Consider the following 9,989-nt stretch of genomic DNA (forward strand, 5'->3'; position numbering starts at 1 on the left):
CCCAGGGATTGAACTCATGTCTCTTATGTTTCCTGCGTTGGCAGGCGGGTTCTTTACACGAGTGGCCCCTGGGCCATCCTCACCCCGTTTTCTTGGCTGAGTGGTATGTGGGATCTTGGTTCCCCAACTAGGGATCGAACCTGTGCCCCCTGCATTGGAAGTGCAGGGTCTCAACCAGTGGACCACCAGGGAAGCCCTGCCCTGACCCCATTTTCAGCCTTATCCCACACTGGGCACAGCGGTCTCTCTGGTTGCAATGGCTGTGCCACCAGTCGGTACAAAGCGTAGCACGCAGCCCCAGCTTTACTAGACTCAGGATTTTGTGGGTCAGGAAATCAGGAAGGTGCTGGGCAGTTCCTGGCAGTCATCTGAGAGCTCTGTGGGCTGGACCCAGGAAGGCCAGTGGGGCAGGCAGGTGATGCTGGTGGAGGTGGGGGCCCAGCAGAGGCTCTGGGCTGGGGCCCCGCTTTGTGGCCTCTCCATGTGGCCGGGGCTTCCTTGCAACCAACCTGGTGGCCCCAGGATCCTCAGACCCCTCTCTTGCCTGTCCCCAACGCGTGGACAGCCGCGTGGAAGCATGTGGTCTCTCCCGACCCAGCCTCGGATCCCAGAGGCCATGCTTCCGCCCTGTTCTTTTGGTCAAAGAAGTCTTGGGCCTGCTCTTGTTCAGAGTGGGGATGCACAATCCACCTTTTGGTGGGGGCGTGTTTTAAAGCTGACACTGGCCACAAAGAACCTCCCCAGATGTGGACGGCTGTCCACACTGGCCCCCACTCTGGGGCTGGCTGGGCCCCTGCCTACCTTCCCGGCCACATGCCAGGCTCCTCCAGGTGGATGGCTCGGTGGAGGAGGATCTGGGTGAAGACCTGGGTCAGGAAGATCCCCTGGAGGAGGAAATGGCAACCAGCTCCAGTATTCTTTTCTGGAGAATCCCATGGACAGAGGAGCCTGGCGGGCTACAGCCCATGGGGCCGCAAAGAGTCGGACACGCCTGAGTGACCAAGCCTACACATGAGGTGCAAGGGGGTCCTTAGGGTGGACCCGAATCCAGCGTGAGTGGTATCCTTTAAGAAGAGATCAGGGGGACTTCTCTGGCAATCCTGTGGTTAAGAATCCACCTCACAATGCAGGGGACGAAGGTTCGATCCCTGGTCAGGGAACTAGGGTCCCTCATGGCCTGTACACCCCCAAGAAAGTTAGAAGATAGAAACTTTCAGTTAAGCAAACTACATGGAAAACAAAGATGGTGAGGACTCAGACCTCATTGCTTTCTAATTCTTTCCCCACAGTTTACTTTTTTTTTTTTACTTTGGCCACAGAATTAGACATGACGAACTTCCCTGACAAGGATCAAACCTGTGCCCCCTGCAGTAGAAAGGCAGAGTCTTAACCAGTGGACTGCCAGGGAAGTCTAGGACAATTTACTCTTTTTTTTTTTTTTTTTTTGTATAATTTTATTTATTTGGTTTTTTTTTGGGCAGGCTAGGTCTTCGTTGCTGTGTGCGGGCTTTCTCTAGCTGCGGTACTCCGGCTTCTCATTGCAGTGGCTTCCTTGTTGCCGAGCACGGGCGCTAAGCACACAGGCCTCCCTTGCTGCCAGCTCCGGAGCACAGGCTCAGTAGCTATGGTGCACAGGCTTAGTTGCAAGTGGATCTTCCTGGCTCAGGGATTGAACCCGTGTCTCCTGCCTTGGCAGGCCACCAGGAAAATCCCCACCATTTCCTTTTGTTATGCTTTTGAGGCTCTTCCCATTTACCGTGTCTGTATATACACCCCATAAAGGTAGGTCACTGCCCATCTTTGTCCAAGTCCGAATTCAGTGGCAGCTCGGGAGTATTTAAGGCGCAGGGATCAGCAGATGCTCTGAACCAGTGCAACCTGTGCTGAACGTTCACCAGCCCTTAGCACCCACTGCCGTGGTGCCCACGGGACGAGTCTGGGAGGTGGGTGGCCTGGGGTGCAGGCCTCTGGTGGGGGGTTTATGAAGCATATCCTCAGAAGCCCTTTTCAGCTGACCCCCACATTTTAGTTATCTGTGGCCGCGCAAGAAGCCATCCCAATGCTGCTGCTGCTGCTAAGTCGCTTCAGTCGTGTCCCAATGCTGGTGGCAGGCACTTATCTCGCTTGTGAATCTGTAGTTTGGGCAGCTCTCGATGGGGTCAGCTCAGCCCTGCCCCATGTGGGGTCTGCTGGGACATGTCCAGGGGCTGGGCACCCACCTCCAAGGTGACTCCTGGGGATGAAGGCCGGCAACCAGAGAAGCCTGGCGTGCTCAGCCTTTGGGCTCCCAAGAGTCGAACATGACTTAGCGACTGAACAGCAAATTGGCTCCCCGCCTGCTTCCTCGAAGCCGGGCCGCCAGGGTGCCAGGCTCAGTCGGCAGTGCGTGGCCATGTGGGTGGCTCCCGGTGTGAAACACTCCCATCAGTGTCCACTTGACGGATGAGAAGACTGAGGTTGACCAGGCGCACAGAGGAGAAATGGACGGAGGTGGGGCTTGTTCCTCCATCTCCCTCCTTTGCACCCATCCACAGCCCCGTGCCTGTTGACTTAGGCCCCTGCTGCCTCCAGCCAGACTGGGCTTCCAGAACATTCTGAGCCTCTGTTGCTTGATGCTTGGGGGACAGCTCCGACTGATGGTGAATTGAGCTGACACCGTAATTTGTACCTTGAGTATGAAGATGTGGTTGTCACCGGAATAGACCCGAAACCCACCATGAATAATTCCTGTGTTCTCAGCAGAACACCAATAAAAGGAGCCTTTGAATAAATAACACTCAGCCCACCCAGGCGTGAAGGGGAAGAGAGATGCCTGGGATCCTTGGAGCTTGGCTCCTGTGGATGAGGTGGTAGGGTCCTGCTCCCCGGGGACAAACCGCGGCTCGTGGGCAGGCGGTCAGCAGGGCCATGGTGGGCAGGCCAGGGGCAGTGTCGCCTGTCCTGGCCCAGGACAGCCAGTTGCCTGGGACAGGAGGCCTTGCCCGACTCTCTCCCTTCCCCCAGGCCCTGATGGGACCCTTATGGCCTAAGCAGAGGCTGATCTTCCAGCCTGGAATGCCTGTCTCTGCTTTTTCAGTCTAGTAAACTTCTCTTCATCCTTGAAAACCTGCCAGAATGACGTCATCCCCCTCATTCATCGAGTGGACATTTCACTGCGGTCTACTGGGCTGGGCATGGGGCGAGAGTAATAATAAAGCATGGGGCCTCCGGGATGGGCTATGGCATGCATGTCTGCGTGTATCATTTTTACGTATTTTCTTTATTCGCCTGAGCTGAGTCTGCCGCAGCCTGTGGGGTCTCCAGTGCGGCAAGTTAACTTTTAGTTGTGGCGCATGGGATCTACTTCCCTGACCAGGGATCGAACCCACTGAAGCATCAGGGAAGTCCCTGGGCTGCATTATGGACTGAATGTCTGTGGGCCGCCCCCCCCCGCCAAATTCATGTTGCACTCCTAACCCCCAAAGGTGATGAGGAGGTGGGGTCTTAGGGAGTTGATGAAGTTATGATGGTAGAGCCCAAACGAATGGGGTTAGTGGTCTTGTAAGAAAGACCCTAGAGAGTCCCCAGTCCCTTTCCCTGTGTGCAGATACAGCGAAGAGCAGCCGTCTGTGAGCCAGGACGCAGGCGCTCCCCAGACTCCAAATCTGCCGATGCCTCCATCTTGGACTTTTAGGCTCTAGAACTGCTTCTAGGGAGAAATAAATTTCTACTGTTTAAGTCACCCAATCTATGGTATTTTTGTTACAGCAGCCCAAATGAACTAAGACAGGCTGAATTCCCCCTGACTCCACCACATAATCCATAAGTTGAAATTCTAGCCCCAGTGCCTTGAAGTGTGTGTGTGTGTGTGTGTGTGTGTTAGTCACTCAGTCGTGTCCTACTCTTTGCGACCCCATGGACTGTAGCCCACCAGGCTCCTGTGTCCTTGGGATTTCTCAGGCAAGAATACGGCAGTGGGTTGCCATTCCCTTCTCCAGGGGATCTTCCTGACCCAGAGATTGAACCCAGATCTCCTGCATTACAGGCAGATTCTTTACTGTCTGAGCCACCAGGGCAGCCCTGTATTTGGAGGCGGACCTTTATTCATTTATTATCTTGGCTGCACCACACGGCATGCAGGATCTCAGTTCCCCAACCAGGGATTCAACCTGTGCCCCCTGCCCCCACAGTGGAAGGGCAGAGTCTTAACCACTGCACCCCCAGGGAAGTCGCAAGAGAAGGGAACTTTAAAGAGGCAATTAAATTAAAATGAGGTCATTGGGGTGAGTCCTAATCCAACAGGATGGGTGTCTTTATGAGAAGAATCAGGACACAAACATGCGCAGGGGAACAACCGTGTGAAGACGCAGGGAGAGGACGGCCGCCTGCAAACCAAGGAGAGAGGCCTCAGAGGAAACCAACCCTGCTGACACCTCGGACGTCGGGCCCTCAGAAGTGTGAGAAATATGCTTCTGTGGTTTAAGTTGCCCTGTTTTTGTTGTGGGGCTTTCCAGGTGGTAACGAACCTGCCTGCCAATGTAGGAGACAAAAGAGACTTGGGTTTGATCCCTGGGTCAAGAAGATCCCCTGGAGGAGGGTATGGCAACCCCCTCCAGTATTCTTGCCTGGAGAATCCCATGGACAGAGGAGCCTGGCGGGCTCCGTAGGTGCACAGGGTCGCAAAGAGTAGGACGCAGCTGATTTAGCACGAATGTTTTTGTTGTGGTGGCCCAGGTGGACTGAAGCAGTCTCTTAGGCTTGTAGACAACTGCAGGAGGGATGATGGGGACCATCGGGAGGGAAAAGATGGTCAGAGACCTGTTTTTCAGCTCCCTCTCAGGGGCGCGGGTTGCATCCTGCTTCCTCTTTATCCCCGCCCTGCCTTTTGTCCTACCTGGTTATGTAAAGATTTTCCTTGTCCTTTAGGTGTTTGAGGTCGTCTTCGCGTGTTCAGAATGTGTTCTGTGAGAACTGTTTCATTCATAAATGTATTCTTGATGAATTTGTGGGAGAAGGTGAGTCCATGTGGAACTCACTTCCTCCTACTCCACCATCTTTTTTTTAAGATTATTTTTTTTATGTGGACCATTTTAAAAGTCTTGATATTGTTTCTGTTTTATGTTTTGGTTTTTTCGATCACAAGGCATGTGGGGTCTTCGTTCCTGGACCGGGGATCAAACCCACACCCTCTGTGTTGGCAGGTGAAGTCTTAACCACTGGGCCATGAGGGAAGGCCCTACTCTCTCATCTTGACTGGAGCTCCCGAGAGATCCGAGTTCAAGTCCCTCCCCTTCGTCTATCACCATTCCGCCCTGGGACCCTGGATGTGTCCCTTCCCCAACCTGGACCTCCGTCTCCACGTCGTAACAAGATTCCAAGGCATAGCAGTGCGGTCGCCCACACCACACCCGGGCAGACCAGCAAAGGCCGTGCAGGAGGACCTCTGCTTGCCAGCTGCAGCCTCAGTGATCCAGGCAGAGGTGGCCCTTTCTGAGCCCCTGTTGGCCCCTCGGAGGTGGAGACGATGTGACTGAAGCAGGGTCAGCGGCAGGTGGCCATAGGAAGGGACCCCAGAGGCGGATCCCTGCATTCAGGATGTGGGCGCCGGCAGTTTATTCGGGGGGCTGCCCAAGAAAGATAGGGGAGTGACAGAGGCAAGGAAACAGCCAGAACAGGGTGTGCAATTGGGTTTTGATCATTAAAAATCGCTTATTCGTTGATATTTTTAGTTTTTTGGTTGCCTGGGTCTTTGCTGCTGCACGCAGTCTTGAGTTGCGACTCGCGGGCTTCTCACTGCAGTGGCGCTTCTGGCTGCGGAGCACGGGCTCTAGGGTGCGCGGCATCAACAGTTTCGGAACGTGGGCTCAGTACTTGTGGCACATGGGCTTAGTTGCTCCGAGGCTCGTGGACTCTTCCCAGACCAGGGATCGAACCCGTGTCCTCCGCTTTGGCAGGTGGATTCTTAACCACTGTACCACCAGGAAATCCTTTATCATTTTTTAAAAAATTGGAGTGTAGTTGATTTACAATGCTGTGCCAATCTCTGCTGTACAGCCAAGTGACTCAGTTACACACATACATGCATTCTTTTTTCAAGGAGGGTAATTTATTTCTTTAATATTTATTTTTACTTATTTGGCGGTGCCAGATCTTAGTTGCAGCATGTGGGATTCTAATTGCCTGATCAGGGATCGATCGAACCTGGGCCCCCTGCATTGGCAGCGTCTTAGCCAGGGTCATCTGTGGCCGTGTAAGAGGCAAGACCACCAGGGACGTCCTCATTCTTTTTTCTAATAGTCTCTTCCATTATGGTTTCTCTCTGGAGATCAGATATAGTTCCCCGTGCTGTCCAGGAGGAACTTGTTTATCCATTCTAAATGAGACTGTTTGCACCCGCTAACCAGCCCCAAACTCCTAGTCCATCTCTCCCTGCCCCCACCAGGGCTTAGCGTGCCGGGGACCCTGGAGACCATGTAGAACCTGGCAGGGGGCGTGGATGCCCTCACTCTAGTCAAGGGCTGCTGGGTGGGCCACGACTTCCTGCCCCTCCCGCCTGCCCTGACCAAGGGAAGCCCTCCAAGTCATGGCAGCTTCTGATTGCAGACCCCCCCCATTAGGAGGGGAGTGTGTGCGCTGCCCCTACACTAAGAGACCTCAGCCTCCTCTCCCGCCTCGCAGCTGGGCTTCTGTGGGAGGGGCTTCCGGTTGTGTCCTGGCTCTGGGATAAGGCGTAGGTCAAGGTCAGCGTTGCGGGTGGGATTCTGTGTCCCACAAAGATGTGTTCAAGTCCTGTGCTCTGGAACCTCAGTATGCGGCCTTATTGAGATAGAGCGTCATTGCCGATGTCATCAGTTAAGGGGGGGTCACACTGGAGTAGGGTGGGCCTTTAATCCAGTACGACTGGTGGCCTTGTGAGGAGAGGAGATGAGGACTTCCCTGGTGGCCCAGTGATTAAGAAGCCACCTGCCAGTGCAGGGGACACGGCTTCGACGTGCCAGTGAGCGACTAAGCCCGTGCTTCACAGCTACTGCACCAGTGAGCTTAGACGAGAGAAGCCAGCTCCGTCACGAGAAGCCTGAGGACACGGCAGCAAAGAGCGGCCCCCACTCACCACAACTGGAGAAAGCCTGTACACGGCAGGGAAGACCCAGCCAAAAGAAATAAATAAATAAATACAGAGGAGGCAAGGATTCCCTGGCAGTTCAGTGGTTAAGAATGCGTCTGTCAATGCCAGGGACATGGGTTCGATCACTGGTTCAGGGAGATGCCACACGCCTTGGGGCAACGACGGCCGTGTGCCACGGCTCCTGGGCCTGTGCCCTAGAGCCCCATGAGCTGGCGTGCCCCTAGAGCCTGTGGTCCGGAATAAGAGAAGCCACCTCCACGAGAAGTCCGAGCAGCAACCAGAGAGGAGCCCCCACTCGCCGCAACTAGAGAAAGCCGGTGCACAGCCAGGAAGACCCGGTGCGGCCAAAATAAATAAACAAATAGAAGAAACCCAGAGACAGAACCGCTCAGAGAGGGTCGCCAGGTGAGGGCACGCAGACAGAGGGTGGGCAGCCTTGTGACGAGGTGGGCAGAGGTCAGAGTAAAGCGGCTTTCTAAGCCAAGAAATGCCAAGAACGTTGGCCGCCGCCATAAGCTGGAAAAGAGGCCCAGAGCAGATTCTCCACCACGGTTCCGGAGACGGAACCAGCTGTGCTGACACCTTGACTTTGAACTTCTGGCCTGAACCGTGACAGAGTAAATTTCTGCTGTCTGGGTGACAGAGGGTGACGACTGGACAGCGTCATTGACTCAAGGGACATGAGTTTGCGCACGCTCTGGGAGATGGTGTAGGACAGGGAAGCCTGGCGTGCTGCAGTCCATGGGGTCGCAAAGAGTCGTACACGACATAGTGACTGAATGACAACAGCCACCTAGTTTGTGGCCGCTGGCATGGCGGCCCCAGGCCAGCAACAGAGTTGACTTCAGTTGTGCCCTGGTCAAAAATTGCTGGGGCAGTGACCTGGGGACAGGGCTGACCACAGTCCACGCATTGCCAGCTGGGAACCCATCCTCTCCTGAGCACCTGCTCAGTACCCAGCTGCTGGTAGAGGGAGTGAGGCGATGGTCACCTAGAGCACGGGGCTTCTGTGCCCCTGGCTACCTGAGTGCCTATGAGCGTTCAGAACCGTGTGGGTTTCAGGCCCAGCTGCAAGCTCATTGTAAGCACAGCCCTCCTGCTTGATCTCAGGAAAGGAGCTCCACTTTACAGCCAGGTAAACTGAGGCTCGGAGAGGGGAAACGGCTTATAAATGTCACATACCAAGTGAATGGCAGAATCGGGCTTGAACCCAGGTCGGCTGGCTCCTCAGATCCCTCCTGCTTCCTTCCAGGGTCATTCCATCAGCAGCCCCCAGCACAGACAGCCTGGCTAGGGACAGACAGTATTGAGTTTGAACCCCACCACGGAAAGGGTGACACCGTGTCTTCTTTTTCTGACCTTGCTCTGGAAGTCACGGTATCACTTCACGTGTCTGGTTGGAGACGCAAGATTCCACCTCCACTGGGAGAAATGTCAAGGTCACAGCGTGGAAAGGGGACGCGTCCTTGGAGGATGCAATGTGTCAGGACAGCCACCCGAGGAGCCTGGCCCCAGGGCCCTGCAGCTGTGGCGTTTTATCATCTGGAGCTGGAACTGTGACCTGGTGATCCGGTGTGGGCGGGGTGTGGCGAGGGGCTGGCAGAGAGAGAACCAGAGAGGAGGAGGAGAAGGGGAGAAGGGGGAGGCCGAGGCAGGGGAGGGACTGGGGAAAGCCTCCAGGTTTGCAGCTGGTACAAGCCCCACCCCCGGTGAAGCTCTGCCTCTGGGGCAAGGCTTTGTGGAAAAATCTCATCCATCAGTCATTCCTCAGGTCTGATTAGATCTTGCCCTTAGAGAAGAGCGTGATGGGAAGACAGCTTATTGGCAGTCTGTTTTCTGTCCAGCGTTTCCATCTTTCTGGATAAGCTGCTGGGGAATTGCCTCTTGCTCGCTGCACGTGGCCATCGCCTACCACACAGAGAAAATGGAGGTTCGCCGGAGAGGATAGGGCCAATGGGAAGATAATTAAAAATTGAGAGGGAGGGAGGGGGTCCTTGATCCACCTAGGACATTCAGGCTTCAGTAGTCAAGGCACGCGAACTGGGTGGTTGCGGCTTCCAGGCTGCTAGAGCACAAGCTGGGCTCTGGAGCACAGGCTCAATAGTTGGGGTGCACAGGCTTCGCTGCTCCGTGGCATGTGGGATCTTCCCGGATCAGGGATGGAACCTGTGTCTCCTGCATTGGCAGGTGGATTCTTTACCACTGAGCCACCAGGGAAGCCCCCTTTTTACTAAAAAAAAATCAATTTATTTATTTTTGGCCTCGTCAGTTCTTAGTTGATAGCAGGAGGGACCTTCGCTGTCGTGTGTGGGCTCAGTGGTTAAGGTGTGTGGCCTCAGTTGCCTCGAAGCATGTGGGATCTTAGTTCTCTGACCAGGGATTGAACCTACATCCCGGGCATTGGAAGGTGGATTCTTCATCTCTGGGTCACCAGGGAAGTCCCTGTGCTTCGTCGCTCAGTTGCTTGCAACCCCATGGACGGTAGTCTGCCAGGCTCCTCTGTCTGTGGGGATTTTCCAGGCAAGAATACTAGAGTGGGTTTCCATTCCCTCCTCCAGGGGATCTTCCCAACCCAAGGGTCGAACCCAGGTCTTCCGCATTGCAGGCAGATTCTTTAACACCAGAGCCACCAGGGAAGTCCCTGGGGCCCACTTAAAACCTCTCTTTCTTGTTTTAGGTGGAGGCCCCATGTGATGTGGCTCCTCCTGCTGCTCCTGGACTTTCTCCTTGGCAGCGCTCACCAGGCTCAGGGCTCTCTGTTAACCAGCTGTCCCCTTCTCTGGACTGGAAGCCCCACAGGGAGGGGAATTCTGGTTCATCGTGTTCACTTTATCATCAGGCCCTAGCACAGATCCTGACGTGTACGTATTTGTTAAACAAACAC

The 9,989-nt window shown here is 54.8% G+C and overlaps 1 protein-coding gene across 2 annotated transcripts in view; it reads left to right on the top strand.

Moving 5' to 3' along the window:
• The window catches only part of FBXL18 (F-box and leucine rich repeat protein 18), a 65,020-nt gene extending 55,031 nt beyond the window's left edge, over window positions 1–9,989 (top strand). Inside the window, exon 4 of one of the 2 annotated variants that reach the window (XM_070780255.1) lies at window positions 9,783–9,989. In XM_070780255.1, the coding sequence (XP_070636356.1) occupies window positions 9,783–9,951 (169 nt within the window). In that variant the 3' untranslated portion in view covers window positions 9,952–9,989. The remainder of the gene's footprint in view (window positions 1–9,782) is intronic. The other variant, XM_070780253.1, reaches the window with a different exon arrangement.

Source organism: Bos indicus, chromosome 25 (genome assembly GCF_029378745.1).
Source record: "Bos indicus isolate NIAB-ARS_2022 breed Sahiwal x Tharparkar chromosome 25, NIAB-ARS_B.indTharparkar_mat_pri_1.0, whole genome shotgun sequence".
NCBI lineage: Eukaryota > Metazoa > Chordata > Mammalia > Artiodactyla > Bovidae > Bos > Bos indicus.